We start from the raw sequence: 20179 nt of genomic DNA, 5'->3' as shown, positions 1-20179 counted from the left end.
GGAAGACAAGCCTAAACCTGTTGTTGTAGCATAAGCAAGAAATCCCGTGACTCAAGGCAATGCCAAAAAAGATGAGGCATAGATTCCCTCAAGGTCAGACATCATCTAGAAGTGGCAGGTACAATGTGACAACAAGCTAAGGGCTGCCCAAAAGGAAAAACCCCAATCAAAACTCACCATAAGAAGAACTTTTGCCAAAGCGGGAGTCACACACACTTTTTTTTTTGGGTAAAAGAAATTTTGCTTTAAGAAAACATGTAAATTCATAGCTGTCCCAAAGTGGGACAGCTACTACCCACAACAAAATACTGACAACTAAAAGTAGTGAGCGCTGCTCCAACAAAGAACAGCTAGTACAAAAGAACTGAAAACACTTCTAGCTAGACGGCCGAAAGATTTCCCAAGCAATGTGGAGAGCTAAGCAGGGAGTCACACACACCACACACACACGCACACATGTGTTAGGTCCTAAGGAAAATAGGAAATGGATGGGTGCTAGGATGCATAAAAAGGTAGGTCGAAGAGTCTTAGGCCAAGTGTAGGTGTAAATGAGAAGGTGGACCTTAGGCGATCACAGGAGCCACAAAAGAATGGGCGTCCCTCCTCATGTTAACACATGAGGAGTTTCACATGCTACATCTTGCTATCGCAATTCCGATTTGGAGGGCCAATGCTGTGTCCGATTCTGCACATTTGCATACTTTTTTATTTTAACGCATTGAAGTGGGTCATGACAATGAGAAGCATAAGCAAACGTAGACACACAAGCACAACAACAAGAAGCAGAAAAGTAGATAGCATCAATGAATTATAAGGGAGCTTCACACCACCTACAGCAGAAAAAAGACACGGCCCAACAGGAGCACCTAAACCACTTTGATGCTTGGCAGCAATAATAGTATTTCTTGTCCTCATATTGTACAAGTTGCATGGATAAAGAAGTATTGACCATGAAAGCCTTTTGGCCTCTCTGCAATCTAATTCCTTGCCAAGCATCTTTCAGTCGAAGAAGCCAAAGACCTCACAGAAGCCCTTCAATCACTTCATGTACTTTTGGTTCTGTATATATCTGCCCTTCACTCTCTGTTTCCAGGATGGTGTATGAGATGGTATCGGCTAATTATTGAATCATGTGTGTAATATGTTGCACACATTATTCAACAAGTAGCCGATGCCATTGCATACCCGCAGTCTGTTGATGTCCTAACGGGCCTAAACAAGCCAAATATCTCAAGAGCCACTATCTTGTGGATCCCTGGAGGTGAAGCAGGACATGAATGCCGGGTCAGCATTGGGATCCTTTCAGCCCAGTATGTCTTCTGTTTTAGAGAGCATCTGTAAGAGAACAATAGTAGACAAAACCAACCTTTTCCTTGAAATATATACCGCATGGTTTTATTACTAGATCTGATCAGCATTAGAACGTATATTCTGGATCCCTATCTTAAGCTCTGTATGCTCTCAGGTGTTCTCACATTCTTCCCACATGGGGGAGGCTCTAGCGTTGTTGATTACATCATGGGATCCCCTGCCTTCACATCTTGTATCACTGTAGCACCTCACCCCCCAGGAGCTGATCATACCTACTTATTCTTTAGTATTTCCACTCCCCGTTGCACAGCACCTTCCACCCTACTCATTTCTTACTCCAACTATCATGACATACGCTTTGACCGCGATCACACACCTATTTACTCGGGCAATCTATACATACTTCTCGCTTATATTGAGTTCATACCCCTATTAGAGAATCGCGCTGCCCTGATCACCCACCCGCTCACTACACGAGGCTGCACTTCACGCTTTCGCTCACACCACTCGCTCCACCCGCCCACCACCACCCGGGACCATACCTTGTAATAGCTGGTACGATGATGAGTGTAAGGCTCTACGCCGTTAACTCAGATTCACAGCCAAAAACAATCTTCCGAGCGAACCAGAGACGCTACGCAAGTAATGTCGACTGGTACGTAGAAAGAAACTAGATTTCATTCGTTGGAACGAGGAGAAACTACTTAACATTTTGTTTAGTAACAACTCTAAGGACTTTTGGCATAGATTTCTAGAGGGACGGTCCCCCTCACCTCTCACTGACAGCCAAGTCTAGCATAACTATGCATGCACATTATATGATATCCCAAATCAGCCAGTCCTAGACATCTCACATATACCACGCCCCACTTCTTCCACCCTCTTCACTAAGGGGGGAGTGAAGGATGCCATAATGAAACTTCATAATGGCCGAGCGAAGGATCATGAGGGGCTATGCACTGAGTTCATTGCATACGGGATTAACCTCCTAGACCCGATCTTAGCAAAGCTCTTTAATGAAGCAGTTTGCTTGGGGTTTCCACGCACCTGGACCATTAACACTATTTCACCCATCCACAAGGCAGGGGATCCCATGAGCCCAGAGAACTACAAGACCATTTTGATTGGACATGTCATGTCCAAGATTTATGCATCAGTGCTTGATTCCAAGGTCAATCGATTCGCAAAGTGTCGAGGACTTAGAGAATGGATTCCGGCGAGATCATGAAACCATGGATCACATTCTCACGCTCAGGTGTATCATCGAGGAGGCGAGGGCACGCAAGCAGAGTGTTTATTGCTGCTTTGTTGACTTCTGCAAAGCAGTTGACACGGAGCCAAGAGCTCACCTCCTCCGACACCTACAGGATTTGGGTTATGACCAGGAGATCATTTGGACTATCATGGCACTTTACGAGAGGTCTCAAGCAGAGTTCGAGCAGGGTCAGGGTGGACAAACGAGATCATGAGCACTATTGGGATCGAACAAGGGTGTCCTTTATCACTTACCCTGTTCGGCCTCTAAATTGACGATCTCGAGACAGTGTTGCAGATATAGGGGGGAGATGGATGCTCTCTTGTTGGCACTCTGATCCAGATATTGCTATATGCAGATGACGTGGCACTTTTGTCTCCCTCGACTGAGGGGCTCCAAAGACACCTTAACGCACTACAGTCTTTTTGTGAGTCTCATGATTTGAAGGTCAACCTTGGTAAAGCCAAGGTTATGATCTTCAATACTCGAGCCGTCATGCACTAGGAGCAGTTCACGTTTGATGGGTCACCTGTTGAGATAGTTTCATCATACACGCATCTGGGGGTTGTCTTCTCCGGACCCATCTTCACTATGAGACCAACAATGCAGGCCCGCCTGGGTAGGGGATACGCTTCATTGGCCAGACTACAGAGACAGTGCTTCTGCTCGCACATTCAGGATCCACGGACCAAGGAGCTACTTTTTGACTCCTTGGTCCGCACAACGGGGATGTATGGGAGCCCTTGTCAGGGGCCAGATTTGTCGAATACAGAGTGGGCTCGTGTGGAGCGGCTACAGGTTCTCATGCTATCGCGGATGATTCGCGAAAAGCCGTCCATTCCTCACCAGATCATTCAGGCTGAGTTTGGGTCATCCTCATTATAGCTAGATGCTGCATTTCAGGTCATCACGTATCTGTACGAAGTCAGGGAGTACGGGGATTACACTTCTGGGCGCAGCAGACTACCTTGGCTAGCTTTGTCCTCCTCTATGGCGCTTTCAGCAAGGGGGGACCGAAGATGCTAGTATGCACGTACTAAGAGATGGTTTGACCGACTAGGCCTCCACATGGATAGACTCCCTCCCTTCCAGTACAGTATGGATGCTCCGTTTTCTCCCCTCCTAACATACAGGAGGTTGAGACGGAGGAGCACTTGTGCCCTGTTTACTATGAGATCGGAGGGCGTTTCTATCGCCTCTTCAGAGATAGTTTTGGGGTTTTGTCCCGGTTCCTCTCCTACCCAGACCAGAGATGCTTGGCGGGCTTCATCCATGAGGTGGTCAAGCACCGCGAGAGGATACTTCGATCACGGAGACAAGAGCTGAATTCTTCCTTAGCAGACCCTTCTTAGAGCTCTATCACGAAGTTCTTCTTGCCATATCACATGGACACCCACGAGACGACGCTTCGACATGATCGCGATCCAAAGCCAGTGACCCAACAGCTCAGACAGAGGGTTGACACACAGACTACACTTGGAGACATCCCCTCTTTGTTCAGAGTTGGAGCCCGACCGATAGAGGTTACTATGGCCCTTGTTAGACAAAGAGCTATGACTACGAGACATCACAGAGCCGCACCCGTGAGCAGCCGACAGCACTCTATTGCCGATTTCATGCCTCCATTGCCTCATCCACCCTGATGTCCTGATGGCGATGATGATGATGATGATGATGTTGATTTGTAGTCGACCACTGGCATGACTATGTTGTACCTAGTACTATCATTTTGCATTTTTGCATTCTGCATCCTACATTGGTGTGGATGCTCATTCAGTAGCTCCACCTCACAGCTTGTTTGTACCAGGTTTCTCACAGTCTCATAGACCCATTGGTCTTTTGAAGACTTTAATAAACTTCTTTCTTCTTTCTTTCTTTCTTTCTGGCAAGATGGCATCAAATACTACTAGTGTTGCCCAGGTTACATCATCTTCCCTCAAACTCAAAAGAACCTTCTTAATACTAACCAAAAAGTGCAGGGGAGAAAGCTTCCACATAGGCCTCAACTTAAGGAAGTAATTCTTGAAGAGATTCTGCACCCACATCGAATCCTTTAGACGGTTGAGAAAGTGTAATAATATATTATTTCCAGTATCCAGCCATCAACAAACTTTCCCTTCAATGGCCTTTCTTTCATACAAGAGAAACTCTATCAAAACATATAAAGCATGAAGGCATCCAGTCTTCCTGAGGGGAATGCTGGCATGCTTGCTCAAGGGAAGACTCAGGAGCTCTGACATTAAAAATTGGCTAGGCTGTCTACAAGAGACTTCTGAAGCCATCAACTTTCAATGTGGGGCAACTTTCCACCAGGGATCCCTATTTAGCTGACTGAAACACTGTGGAACACCTGTAACCTCCTCTGCTATCTTGGGATATGGACAAGTCTGCTATCTTGGGATATGGACAAGTCCAATTGAAACCGAGAATACGAATTTTTGGTCTCCCTCTATAGCAGAAGAGCACGAAGGCGTTTGCAAGACTCCCCTCAGATTGAACGCGTTTCAAAATTCTCATGGATTATAAACTGCCCCTCATCTTATGGGTTCCTTACAATCAAGACATGCCCACCACCAACATCTATGATCTGTAGCTAGTGCCTGCTGAAAGAAACTATATTTTCTGCATACAAAACCCTAATTGCTTCACATAGGCATAGCTCAACTTGAGAGAATTTTCAAAGCAGAACTAAACTACACAGTAATTTATTACCAAGATGCACACAAACCTGCAAACATTCGTAAGCCTTCTGCACAGCCACAAACTTCTCCCTTCCATCTGGATTTTTGTCTGGATGATACTTCATTGCAAGCTTTCTGTACTGTCTTTTCAATGTTTCTTCATCAATGCGGCCATCTCCATTTTTCCCCTCGTCTTCACCCCCAGTTTGGCGTTTGTCATTGCTGTTATCTCCAATCTCCATGTCCTCTTCTAAAGATATCTCTAGTATTTTGCAAGCTTCCTCCTCAGAAAGGTCCATGGGTCTTCTTGTCACCTCTTCACGCCACATAGTGAGTAAGGACTGGAGAAATTCAACATGCTCCACAATGGGCCATTCAGGAAACCTGATTTCATCACACAGATTCCGGAGATAGTAACGATGGCACCACATCTCATCTTGAAGCTCTGGATAAGTGACAGGCGGCATGGGGGCATAGTCATAAAGAGAATGGCAATGTTGGGATAATTTGCGGGTGAAATCTCCAAGATGCTTGAGAACCTGCAAGTGTCACAACATTCATGAAACAGGTAAGTATGCCTGCCAAAAAAGAAAGTAAAAAGTTTTGCAAAACAAAATAATATTATTTCTGTTGATACGATTCTCAGCCAATGGAAATTTAGAAAACCTGATCAATGAGTCGTTCTGCCCGCATCTTGTATGTCCATATTATTTCTGGAGTGTCTGAATCAGCAACCATTGCAGTAGCAAAGGCCACGGGACCACTCCTCTCAAGAACATAAAGGAGAGACTCAGGTAAGAGTCCACCAAGTATACTACGCTTTGCCAAGGGAAGTGATGAAGACACAGCTGCTTCAGCACCCCCATGAAAGGCTTGGTGGGTATGTGTAGCGGCAAAGAGGTTTGCAACAGAGCTCAAGTTTGATCCGGCATAAGCTAATGCAAAATAGAAAGCACCCGTGTTGTAAAGCCAGGCCATTGCTTTAGGATTCCTTGTCACTATTGCCTTCAGAAGAGATGCAGCACCCTCCACAATTGCTGGCTCTCCTATTAAAATTGCCTGTGGTCACACAAACGTCTTATATAAAAATTCATACGCAGTGTAAGCAAACAGCTGCTCCAAAAACATCTATACATGTTAAAAACCACCTTCAATTGTTTAAAAGATGAAAATCAGCTGATAATGCAACAACCTAACAGGACTTCCTTTCTTCCCAGTTCAGATTGCCTGAACCTGGCCTAAAAGGATGCACACTTTCCTCACATAAAAAATGGGAGTTCTACATAGATCTTTGGGACCAATAGCACTTTTTGCTACTTTCACCTGCTAGCTTTTGTTCTCCAGGATCTAAAGGCCCCTTGAAACAAGCACTAATGACTGTTGAAGGCAAAAACCTTCTATGGATGGCGGACATCTGTCAGGCCATAGCATGGCTGCCTTGCTGGGAGGTTTGCAGACATCCTGCAGCCCCAACAGCAGATGTAGCAGGCACACATGGAGCAGCTAGACATATCCGCAGCATGCTGGCATCACCAACATGTACAGGCGCAGAGTGCTTATACCATCTGCAGGCCAAGGAACTATTGGCAATCATCCATGGACCATGCCTTGAAGACTTGGGGCCATTTCCTCCTTGGGTAGGAGTTTGTTAGGTTGCTAGGAAGCAATGGAGCTGAGAAACTGAGCTTAGAAGCTGAAAAACGAGCCATTTTATTGCAGCAACACTCAATTGTGCAGGAAGAAGTACAACCATGGGCAAATTTTAATGTTATAAGGTTGACTTTATGCTATGAAATAATAGTGCACAATGTGACTAGCACACACACTAGCCTACAAGGCCATACCAAGGGCTAAAATACCTATCGAACTGCCCCTAAAGCAAGACTAGCATGAGCTGGTAGAGAAGTAGGGCTTTGACACCAAATGTTGGAAGTAGGGGTGAGGATAACACCAAAATTTAGAGATGTATTGAAAATGCAAGAGAATGAGTAATATATCCTCTACCAAGGAAGCAACCCTAGGGAAACAAACCTCCTAACTGGAGGGGAATGCTCTCTACCAAGGAAGTTAACCCTAGGGAAACAAACCTCCTAACTGGAGGGGAATGTGTCCCAAGGGTGCGTTCACACCACACTACTCATAATCTTACAATGGTCACATCCATGGAGACTGTCAAGGATCGCATTGCCAAAGCTCAAGAGTTACAAGCCAACAAACATAGATACAGCATGGGATATAAGGAAGTGCATTGGGTTTACCTTGGCAACATTAAGAAGCGCCTCAAGCAGATTGAAAGACATTGCCTTGGGCTTTCACATTGGACCTTTAGACCCTTTCCAATCCTTCATATCATCGACGATGTGTCCATAAAATTCCAGTTGCCAAAGACATGGACCACCCTGTTTTTCATGTGTGGAGGCTCAAGCCACACATGGGCCAGCACATTGCCAGCCATTCCCGATGTGGAGCATCCAAAGATCGTGGATGACACAAAGTCATGGAGCTTGAGCAGATCCTGCTCCACCAGTTTAACAAGGGAACAGTCTACCAACACTGTCTCTACCCAATCAAATTCAAGCACTGCAGCTCGGGCGAAGCCCCATGTCAACGAGGATTTCTTCTTCAATTATCCTCACCTCATTTCAGCTTACAACGACCAGTGTATCTTCCCTAGTTTCAAGAAGGGGATGCCATGGGCATTTGTCAGCCCATGGCATGGCTGAGCTTTGAAGACAACCTGCTGCCCCTAAAGCAGATGCAGCGGAGCAGCAAGCACCTGTAGACATTATTCACAGCATGCTGATATCATCAAGAGGTATAGGCACAGTCTGCAGGTACAAGCAGAGTGCTGATGTCATCCGCAGTTGCAGGGACAGGTGTAGGCGTTAGTACAGGCACCCAGTCCAGGCCTGCCACATGTGCATACAGAAGATGGACTAGGCGCAGCCAACAACTGACTGCCACGCCACAGGTTGGGACAGCTGGAGCAGAAGCAGACTAGTTGTAGTCCAGCAGAAGGGGTCGTCCAGATCAGCATCCAGTCGGATAAGGCAGGATCCAGTCGTCTGTCAATAGGAGGGCCCAACCTATGTAAAGGGTCCCTCTCCCACTCATTCCAGGATCAGCTCGAGTTTTAGCACCAACCTCCAGCAGCAGCCTACAGCCTCGGTCAGTGCAGCAGTCAGGGAGCAGTAGAGGAGCAGCCTGCCTCATTCCATCTCCATCTCTACAGGAAGGGTGACATTCATACAGTTGTATTCTCGCCTATGTGTAATCAGCCTTTTTGCACAGTCATCCAGTAAACACTCTTTTGAGGGGAGCATATATTCCGCTCTGTAGAATGATAATAGGCTAGAGAGGTGCGGTAGTATTCTCACTTATTACATAATATCGTTAGTGAAGATGACAAAGACAGTCAGAAAGTCCAGAGACATTACAGCATCCGTGCATGCGCTTACCATATCTGGACATGGGGCACATATGGGGGCCTGCACGTGGACTGGTTATTAGGTAGTGCACATGTAAGACTTCAATATAGATGAGATGACTTGAATCTAAGAAAATTGTCTTTGTTTTGTAAGGGATGAGGCAACCTCTGTACAAAGGTACCTTACACACACATTCAAACAATATGATATGGTTGTTTCTTGGCTGTATCTTATCGAGGAGTTCACAAAGCCTGAATCTACTAGCCATTCTAGAAAGTAACTGAGATCAATAGCAGCACTGCAACATAACAGCAGAGAAGCGGTAGATTAAAGCTGATTCTCCTGGTTCCACAATGGCTTGTTTACACCGAAAAAGGCAAATGATGAGCTTCAAGGAGTGGAAACTGGACCAAAATTGCAAACACAAAGGCACAAGATGAGTACCACCCCCCCTCCTTCCTTCTTTTTGAGGGGGCTGGGAATAAGCAGCTGGAAAAAACGTACTTGTGCTATATGAGGAAGGCAGCGTGCGCTGGATAAAATACGCTTCACTCGTGGAGTTGGAGTCACTAGCTCTCCGGCATCATCCAGGTCAGAATGTACATTCACCATACTGTGCAAAATAGATAAAGCAACCTCCCCCACCTGTATTTCAAAGCACAATGACAACATCAACAAGTAGGTTATTCTAATAAGCTCTTCATAAACAAATCTTACAAAACGTCACATGCTCAAGTAAAACTTAGTAGAGAGCCATTGATATTCTCCATTCATACTTTCAGAAAATATTAAGCTACAAGAGAGGCAATATGATTTGTATACAACAAAGGATGCATAGTTGATCTGCGCTCTGTGCATGCGTGTGTGTGTGTGGGTGCGTGCGTGCGCGCATGTGTGTACCTTCACATGCCTTGAATGTTTGAGAGCATGGCATTAAGTCTTCATCAAGTACACCAAAATGTACAAAGATTAATATATGTTACAGACATACAACATGAGAAAGATATAAAATCTTAATGTAGATATTAATACTACAGACTACATGAGAAAGATATAGAGAATTTTCCAGATGTTAACTCTATTACACATGCATTTTAAATAGAAGGAGATCTAGAAAGCGCAGAACTGTGTACCTGTGCTGGTGTGAGGACTGCAACTCGAGAAGCCAAAGCCCAGCGTATTTCACGAATATCACATAGCTTTTTCCATTCTGTCATTCCTGAAGCCCAACACTTGGTGTTCCAGTCAATTTCTTGCTTTGACCAGGCCCTTCTGATTCCATCTTTCTCCATGGGGCCAACCTGAACTCCATCTTTATTGATGTAGTGCCACTCTTTCTGTGGCTCCACAAAAGCTGTGGCTGCAATAAGATTGGACTGTAGGGGGATGGATGTTCTCTCGGATGTTTCATGTGCGGTTGTCAAAAGATCTACTGCTAACACACAACCTCCTACAGAAACGCATGCCTCTGCATTGGCTGGCACCTTCATCAGCACCTGATTCATGTGCAAGTAAAGAGCAGGATGGCATCAAAGATAAGTTCACTGCCCTCCTCTTTGGTTTTCTGTTCTTTTATCTTCAATCTTGTCTTTTTTTTTAGGTGTTTGCAGTGAGGAAAGGGAGGGTTATTTTTTCTTCCTCTTTTTCTCTTTCATTTCTTTTGAACGGGTTAGGATCGTGGAGATCTAGACACATGCAGAAAACACCAGCATTGACAATAACGTCAATTTTCATCATAGTGGACTAACTGATAGTATCGCTCTGCAGAAGTCTGCAGCGTCAGCATTATCATCAGTGTGCCCCTCCAGTCCGAGCTCTAGTACCACAGTGCCCCCTTTTGCCCCATAGCATTCAACCTTCTTGTCGCCTCTCCCCCTCAGACAGCCCCCTTTCCCGCATTCACATCAGCCCCCCCTTAGATGTCCTCTCACTCCCTCCCTCCCAGCCCTCTATCATTCTCACCCCCTGCCCCTATCCCCTATCCCCCATAGCATTCAACCTTCCTGTCACCTCTCCCCCTCAGACAGCCCCCTTTCCCGCATTCACATCAGCCCCCCCTTAGATGTCTCCCCCCTCCCTCCCTCCCAGCCCTCTATCATTCTCACCCCCTGCCCCTATCCCCTATACCCTCAGCCAGCCCCCTTTCATGACCTCCCTATCCACTGCCAGGCTCGCATCCTCCCAAACCCAGCCCTCTGCACCCCTACTCTACACGTATCAGCCACGGCAGTTCTCAGTCTTGGAGCAGATCCTCATTGAGGTTCATTGTCTTCGTGTGCAAGAGGCCAAGCAGCAGAGGTATATTTATAGCCTCATTCTGGAAGTCACACAGCTCCGTAAGCAGCTTGCCGATGTATGCCATCAGGTTGCTCCAGTAATGGAGGCAGATAGCCACCATGTAGTCAGCTATTGAGGAGACTACTAGATGGATGGGCATTGCAAAATGCGAGCCTGAGAAGGACACCATCCATCATCCTTGAGCAACAGCAACAGAGAGCCAACAAGGCTCTCATCTCAACATCAGATTTCGGAGGATCCCATGTGCCTTCACTGTCATCAAGGATCCAACTAGTTCCGTAACCTCCGCCGTTAGATACACCGTCTAAAAGGGACTGCCATACAGCCCAACCCAGCCCATGGGCGAACAAGAGAGTCGAATAGGAGAGAATAGCATCCACAAAATAATGGAAAAAACTGAGTAAGCATAACAAGCACACAAAACCTATAAAAAGTATATTTTCACCTTCAGGAGCAACAAAAGGCGATGTCGAAGAGCCCTATCATTTGTCCGATCGAGCAGGACAGTAATGTGAGCAGTTCCATCAAAGGCACCTATCACAGAAAAGTGTTGCTCATACACAATTGTCATTGCCCGTGCACATAATTCCCTGACAGAGGAGCCACCTCCTCCACCAAAGCCATCAAGCTTGCCCATGTCACACCAGTCTTCTGAAGTACCGATTTCATCCCAATTTGCTCCTTCAACTGCCAAACCTGTATCAGCATCACATAAAAAGCGATGATAGAGAGCCCGGAAAAAGGCAGCTGGATCTCTGAGAGGAAAATCCTGAGCACGGCCTCCCATCCCCCCACCATCAAGCAAAAGCCTAAGGTAATATTGGCCAACACACACTTCTTTCGAAAGGCTAGGATACTTGACGCCAAACTCTGCATAGTTCCAAGAGAGTTGGTTGGAAAACTCCTGTCCTTTTTTGTCAGCAACGTCAAATCCCAAAACATTAACATCTTCAGTGCGCTCCTTTTCCACATTCAAATGATGAACCTCAGCTTTTAGTGCTTCTTTCAGCTCCTGTCGAGTGCGTTCATTCCAAATTAAATCTGCACGACTGTGATCAAGTCCAAACTCTCGCCAAAATTCTGGCCAGTTACAAAGCAGTCGCCCTGATCCAACAGAAGCACTTTCTGTCACCACTTGAGCAGGAGCTGGGACATTTGCATAGGTGGATAAACCAACAGCATTATCACTTGTAGCTGCATCAATACTGCTTTGATTCAAAAGATTATTGGCTACAAAAATAGAAGAATAAGGGTCCGGAGACAATGGTGAAGCTGCCCAATCTCCAGTGTGATTCTCTATAGAAGCCACCCCACCAGTTGGACTTGATGTTGGCATATTTAAAGTGGGACTGTTCACTTGCACCTGTGCATTGGATAGTGCTACTCCATTTGCATGTATTGCATTTCCAATATCTGGAAGAACATTTCCCTCTGTCTTGCCAGCAACTTCCCCTGCATTCTTTGTGCGGAACATTCGTCCCCTTCTCCTCTGAAGAATGCGCCTCTGCCTGCGCTTTGTGGAAAAAGTGGCTTGAGCTGCAGGATCTGGTACATCTTCTTCATCTTCACATGGAAGTGTATGCAGATATGCCACAAGACCAGGAGGTATCACGCGTGAAAGGAGCTCTAATGCAGGTTGGTATGCATCTGCCCACAATGCTACAAGTTGCCTGCTAACTTCACGACGTTCACCTGGCTCAAGAAAGAAGGCATGTTCAAGATGTCTCAACAAAGCACCATCCCGTAAGGCAGCATCTCGCATGGACTCTGCAGCAATAGCATCCTCCTCAGCAATAGTCCGCATAATCACTGCAACAGTCTCTCTTACAGTTTCTGCAGGATGTCCAAACAAGGCAAATAGACGCCTTCGTAAACCTGCCACCTGACGTAGCATTTCTACAAAAGTAGAATGGTCTGTTGTCTCGCTTTGAGGTTCACAAAGCATAGCCTCCAACACCTCCACAGCTGCCATGGACAGTAAAGGTGATACAGACATTGGCTTGAGTCTATTTACTAGGACTGTTATGTATGATTCATGCCCAAGGAGGGCAGACTTTGCATGCATCAAAGTTGCATGTCTCTCTCCCTTGGAATTGAGTACAAAATTGCTCTCTCCAGGGCCACCTCCAACAAGCACAGCAACAAGGCTAGTTGCCTCTGCTGCTACTCCTTCAGACCCACTTCGCAATAGCCCCATAATACGTTGAACAGCAATGGGCATAGAAACCACCACTGAAGCTGCACTTGTAGAACCAAGCAACCGCCTTAGGCAAGCTATAAGGCCCATCAATGTTGCCGATGCTTTTGGTGATGGAGCAGGTGGTGGAGGAGCTTCTGGGGGCAAGTTAGGTGGAGAAGGAAGCATTGAAAGTAATGCCATAAGTGTAACATCTGCTACCTCAATGCTAGGTTGAAGACCACTGTATGGAACACAAGCATTGAATTCCCTAACCCGACGCCAAAATCTTGCTTTGGATCCAGGAAGAGAACCACCTTCAGCTACTGCATCCTTGGCAGCAGTAGCAAGGTGTTTTAAATGCAAAGCCTCACCCTCAACATCTGCAAATAGTCGATGGTGGGCAGTGGTAGCAGGCTGGGGTAAAGGCAGTACTCTGCCACATGGAGGATCAAGACGGTGACCTGGAAGAGTCAATCTTGGCAAAACAGGTATCGGTCGCTGCCCCTGCAATAGAAGATGACCAAGTAAGTCCACAAATTTCGGCAAGTAAAGAAATAGTTAAAATAACTGCAAATACAGCTCACCTCTGTCTGCACAACATCTCGTACAGCAGCCAATAAGCTGTCACGTGATGTGCTTGAATATACCTGGAAAATTTCCCTCTTTTATATATCCCTTCAAAAGTTGAGTGAAATTTGAAACAACTATATAATCACATAATCAACACTTTCCATGGTTTGTATTACAATAGTACATGCAAGACAAGGGGCTACTGTAAGCACTCCCACAGAACTGCAAATTCCATCATTCAGAGAGGACATTTATTCTACTTACATGAATGGGACAGCCATCATTGAATTCCACAGCAAACATTTGTGGCTCCTCAGCAAACCGGACTAGTGCAGCAACTGAAGATAACGGCCGAACAATGACAGCCTGCGTTTTCACTCAAATGACAGTTTAAACCAGTTCAAAAACACAGAAAAAATGTGACAGTTTAAACCAGTTCAAAACACAGAAAGGAAATGACAAAACTAGATGGCACTAAATATAGGGTTTTCCTGGAAAAGCACATCTTAATCCTTGCAGACGTGAGATCCATCATTACCCCAAAACTTGAAAATATATTTTAAAAGAAGCTTAAGACCATACTTGCAACTTCAAAAACCCAAATTTCTGTGTAATGATGTGGGTGCAATTGCATTTTTGTTCTTGGTCTCATCGGTGAATCTTCCCTATATATTGTGCATCCATACTACTCTTGGCTATGATTGCTTCTTTGACCCCAAAATGCTAAAACAAGTGCATTAAATAGAGGTCAAAAGAGTTTCAAAAGGCATGTATTACTTCACACGATCCATTTGATACATCATTTAAAGCTTCTAAACTGACCAGATCTTCATAAAGTATCCAAATTAGTTGGCATTGTAATCTAAAGTATGATTTAGTGCAAACACTTCATCCATATGCACAGGAGATCTTGTTGCATGCATCTAGCAAAGGCTTTCATGTTCATACAGTCCCAACATTGTCAATAACCAGGTAAGTCGCATGTTGGTCGCTATTGTAGTTTTCTTCATGCGATGGCTCATTTTGATGTGCTCATATCTTCTCAAGCCATTAACATATATACTAGGCATGCTGGTCAAAACTGTAAACACAAAATCATGCTTTTAATCTGAATCCCATCTAGATTTGAGGTTTTTTTTAAGATCTAGTTTTAAACGTTTAGGAAACACTCATGTAGAATGAAAGGCTCTTGCATGATTTCTGCACCTGCAGACACCACTTCTGAGTCAAAGTGGCAACCATAGACAAAGAAGGATGGATGCACAATGTACTTAAAAGATTTCACCACTGACACTGGGTGCGTGAAACTGCAAGGAATTGAGCATGACTGAGGAACCATATTCATTGAATGATATTATTATAAGACAAGTTGCTAATTGATTAATTAATCTACAAACCTATTTACAGTCCTTCACTTAATGCATGTCAACCCCATCATATGGACTTCAGAAACTGATTTTGTAGCTCAATGAGTATGTGCTTCATAAGAAGTTACCTCGTAATTATCTGGTCTTCGCTCTACTAAAGACACCTTTGTCAACACAAGTTGTCTGGGTACACAATCACCATTGTCGCCTAATCCACTCTTTCCTCCACGTCCAAAACTCAATCCTACAATATTTGCGGTACCATGTCCAGCAGACCGTAGCCTAGTAACAGACCACTCTCCATATCTTATCTCCTCTCCGCCAACTGCGGCCATGGCTGGTGCAAAACCACAAACCATTTTATTAGCCACAAATTAATAAAATGGAAGCATAAGAAGCAAAATTGCACATGCTAATATTCTACCTGTGCCAGCTCCATACCACTCAACAGCATACTTAATCAAAACTTCAATGACAACCATCTACCATAATATTTTTAGAGCTACAGAAAGATTACAAAAAGAACGCAGAAAGAACTGCCTTCAAAGGCCAAAATAAAAGGGCCTTGTTGCAGAATGAAATTGATATCAAATAGTTAGAATGTAAATTCATGCCTGCAAACACAGAGAAAATGCACAGAGAGAATATTGAATTCAGAAGCTTTGCTAAAATGCTTGGCAAAACTGAACATAAACAGGGATACCCTATGATTGATCAGCTATCCCTTCGCATAAGTTGGCAGACAACTGGTTTGAATTATGATTCATCCGTCCTTCCTCTAAAAACTCAACAATATGCATACTTTTAACACTCAAAAGGTGAACAAGACTGCTTGCATTATTACAAAAAACAAACAAATGATTAGTTGCATCAGAATAAAAGACAAGAAAACATTAACATAAAATAACAATGGGAAGAGCCAGCAGCAGCAAGCAACATCAATGCCTATCCAGTGTTGGTATAGCTGCCATGCCCAGTCGGGAGACATTCCAAGTATTTGGTTTGGGAGAGACTAACTGCCAGCGTATTTATTGTAGGAAAATTAATTTCTCGCATTCATCTACCATATAGCCTTTCAAAAGAAATCTCATGTGCCTAGCTTTAAATAATGAAAAAAGCACGATCAAAGCATTCGTGTATACTTCCATATGACAAGATGCAGCTCCTCTAGCTTGACTGCCATCCAGGTTCCAATCACTCAAATCTAGTTGGCAGAAGTACAGGACACAAAGCAACAATGTTTCATGCCTGGAGTGATGCAAAACATTACCAACCAACCAGACGAAACTAAAGAAAGCGAGGAAGGAGGGCAAATGGGTGGTTTATAGAGAAGGGAAAGCACGTGTCAATCTATGCCTAAAGACTCACAGTCTTAAACTTAATAATGCAAGCCATATTATGTAAAACAGTTATGGTTTATAATAATGGTGGAAATGCTTCATTTACTTCCAAGGAAATGCTTCACATACTCCCATTTCGGACATCTGATGCACAAGGTACTTATTGGTGCCATAGGTCTTTTTGCTCTTCCATAGATGTTAATAGAGCCTCTCTCTCTTTTTTGATCTAGAGATCGAGGAGACCACGTCCCCCGCCACAGTACGAGACAGCTCGACAGACGCAGATCCGAGATATCGTCGCAGCTCACCGGAGAGCCACCATGGTGACGGGGTTCGGTTTCTGAGACTCAGCTCTCAGTCTTTATTTGAGTTTTGAGTTTGTTTGAGCTCTTAAGCTCTATAGTTTTAGCTTATCGTTGTACTCAGCAAGGGTACTACTGTGCCCTTTGCTTGAGCCCTTCAAGGCTTGTATGAGTTTTTTCCAATTGATGTACTTTGTACCATAGGCCCGCGAGGCCTCTCGAGGACGTTAATCTCTCTCTCAGAGTCTCAGAGGAGGGCGTCATCATCAAACCCCAGTACCTCAAGCACAGGGGAGTCTCACACGCACTGAGGATCGCCATTGGGCAGATGCGAGTTTCATCTCATCAGCTGAGGATTGAGACAGGGAGAGCAGCACATATACCCAAAGAGTAGCGGATCTGCATGTTATGCACACTAGGAGAGATTGAGACAGAGGAGCATTTTCTCTACGCCTGGCCAGCCTACTACAAGATCCGGGGGCAATACCACTATCTTTATCAGGACGACAGTGGGTTCAGCCCGCTATCGCGATTGATACACTTCTATGACTAGGTCTGCATTGGTCTATCATGCGCTGCCACAGGAGACCTTGCTACGACAGATCAGGGAGCAGCAGGAGGGGACCAGACCACAAGATACATAGGCTGACCAGACACAGCGGCATGTCACAGATTTCTATACTTTTGAGTCAGCTCCATGACACAGTGGGGTGGAGGAGGAGGAGCTAGCTGATATGCGGGCGGTATGGACTGCTGAGAGAGGATTGCAAAGGTTACCCATGACACCGAGAGCGACCAGAGCACACTTGATTGAGGTCCGACCTATCACAGCTTTCCTCACCGAGACGGGGGGGTCACTCAAAACATAGCTCAGCGGGTTCAGAGATCGAGGAGACCACGCCCTCCTCTACCACCACAATGTGAGACGGCCAGACACACACAGATCCAAGATATCTCTGCTACTTATAGACGAGCCACCACAGTGCCGGGTTTCGGATTCTGAGTTCCAATTCCAATTCAAAAGTTCCAAGTCCAGCTCTCTCCTCCCCACTTCAGATAGCGCATGATATGACATGACATGACATGATAAGATACGACATGTTTTGTTTTCTATTTTGCTTGAGCAACTAAGCTCCTTTTTTTTTTTCAGCACAGCAAGGGCCTTTGCGCACCCTTTGCTCCAGCCCTTTGTGGCTTGTATGAGTTTTTTTCCCTTTTTGTGTTTTTCGCACTTTGTCCCATAGGCCCGCGAGGCCTCCCATGATCGTCTCTCTCAATCCCAAGTGTTTGGCACACTTATGCATGCTCTCTTTATGATGTCTCGATGCAGGCACCACCTGATATGTCCACTATGCCCCGACCTACCACTTGCCACTTGTTCACTGCACAGAATACTCAGCTGGCTTCATAACCGGAGAGCACAAGACCATGAGGGACTACGGACTGAGCACTTTGATCATGGACAGGAGGTCTTGGCTCCGGTACTAGCACAGATGTTCAACCACGCCTTATGTCACGGCTTCCCACCCTCACGGAGTACCACCACCATAGTACCGATACACAAAGCAGGCGACCCCATGGATACTGGGAACTATCACACTCTCATGATTGGCCACACGCTGGCCAAGATCTATGGATCGATACTGGAAAGGGAGATCAGCAGTCATACAGAAGCACATGGGCAACATGCTCTAGGGCACGCAGGCTTCCAGAGATAGCACTCCACTCTAGACCACATCTTCACCTTGAGGGCTATCATTGAGGAGGCGAGGTCGAGACACCATCAAGTCTACGCTTGTTTTGTAGACTTTCGGAAGGCCTTCGACATTGTCCCGCGATCCTGCATGATCAAGAGACTACAGGATATGCAAATTCCACAGGTTCTGATCTGGGGAGAGGTGAGCCTATACGAGTCCGTTAGAGGGAGAGTTCGTGCCCCAGGAGGCCTATCAGACTGGATTGAGAGCACGATCATAGTAAAGCAGGGGTGCCCTCTCTCACCGACTCTCTTTGGATTCTACATTGATGAGATTACATCTTTCATAGACCGCCTAGGAGGCAAGGGAGCACCACTAGCGGACTTGATGAAACAGATTCTACTATATGCAGATGACATAGTCCTCTTGTCATCTTCAACAGAGGGAATACAGAGACATCTAGATGCCCTAGAGGTCTTCTGCAGAGAGAGAGGCATGATGGTTAACCTTGGGAAGACCAGGGTCATGATCTTCAACACCTCCTACACAGTGCTTCACCGACATAGCTTTACATACCAGAGTCGGCCAGTGGAGATTGTGCAGTCCTACACATACTTGGGTGCAGTATTCACAGGGTCAGTTTCACGATGACCCACGCAGCCAGAGCACAACTCACACGAGGGCATGGTGCCTTGGCCCGACTAGAGCGACAGTGCTTCTAGGCACACTTCCAGGATCCACCGACGAAGTGTTGGCTTTTCGACACTCTAGTAACATGTATGCGGCACCGTTTTGGGGGTGTGATATTTCAGCAGCACAATGGAAGAGATTCAAGTGGCTGCAGGTGATTATGGGCTCCACGATGATCCGGAGCAAGCCCTCGGTCCCCCATCAGATAGTTCAGGCAAAGTTTGCCATGACCCCTCTCCAGGTTGATGCCATCTTTCAGACAGTGACTTTCCTCCACAGAGTTTGGGACCTACCTCGTGAGAGACTTCCGACACTGGCACTAGAGTCCTCCATACGACTATCTGAGAGTGGGGAAGGTACAGCATGGTTTGCACACACCACCGCATGGTTCGCCAGTCACGGGATTTAGATGGATCGGCTTCCCCCGTTTCAGTATAGCATGGATGCACCGCTCGAGTCGATCCCACGAGATGAGATTAACCGCATCATACGGATAGATCTCCTCCAGCTCCACACATCTCGCACTTGGGGGGGGGACAACCAGAAGTTCCCCACCAAAACCCAACTCTACTATGACCATTTTTTGAGAGTATCGAAAGATGGGCTCATCATCAGACCTCAATATCTCGACGACATAGGAGTCTCACACGCACTGAGGATTGCCATCGCGCAGATGCGGGTCTCGTCCCATCAGTTTTGAGGATCGAGACAGGGAGAGTTGCACACATACCCAGAGAGCAACGGACTTGCAGGTTGTGCACGATGGGGACAGTCGAGACAAAGGAGCACTTTCTGTGTGTATGCCCAGCCTACTATGAGATCCGAGGGCGCGCTACCACTGCCTTTTTCAACAAGGATACGGCTTTGGCCCACTCTCACGACTGATCCACTTCCAAGACCAGGTCTGCATTGGGCTCTACCTGATGGAGATGCGACGACACACGGAGATACTACTACGACATATGAGAGCAAGAGGATGGAACCACCGCACCATAGGGTACCGAGGTAGACCGAGCGCACCGACAGGTTGGAGATTTCTATGCATCTGACTCGGCCCTAGG

General features: G+C 45.8%; 1 protein-coding gene across 1 annotated transcript in view; it reads right to left on the bottom strand.

Annotated features, from left to right (window-relative positions):
* GRV2 (DNAJ heat shock N-terminal domain-containing protein) overlaps window positions 1-20179 on the bottom strand; it is a 91521-nt gene that overhangs the window by 31043 nt on the left and 40299 nt on the right. Inside the window, exons 5-12 of the mRNA XM_087396469.1 lie at window positions 15218-15426; window positions 13987-14088; window positions 13737-13799; window positions 11419-13656; window positions 9809-10171; window positions 9180-9320; window positions 5914-6306; window positions 5295-5786 (exon numbers count right to left, since the gene is read on the bottom strand). Of these exons, the coding sequence (XP_087252595.1) occupies window positions 5295-5786; window positions 5914-6306; window positions 9180-9320; window positions 9809-10171; window positions 11419-13656; window positions 13737-13799; window positions 13987-14088; window positions 15218-15426 (4001 nt within the window). The remainder of the gene's footprint in view (window positions 1-5294; window positions 5787-5913; window positions 6307-9179; window positions 9321-9808; window positions 10172-11418; window positions 13657-13736; window positions 13800-13986; window positions 14089-15217; window positions 15427-20179) is intronic.

Source organism: Dipteris shenzhenensis, chromosome 25, assembly GCF_047967505.1.
Source record: "Dipteris shenzhenensis isolate YYH24624 ecotype China chromosome 25, Dip_SZ_1.0, whole genome shotgun sequence".
Taxonomy (NCBI): Eukaryota; Viridiplantae; Streptophyta; class Polypodiopsida; order Gleicheniales; family Dipteridaceae; genus Dipteris; species Dipteris shenzhenensis.
This window is presented reverse-complemented; position numbering and strand designations above follow the sequence as displayed.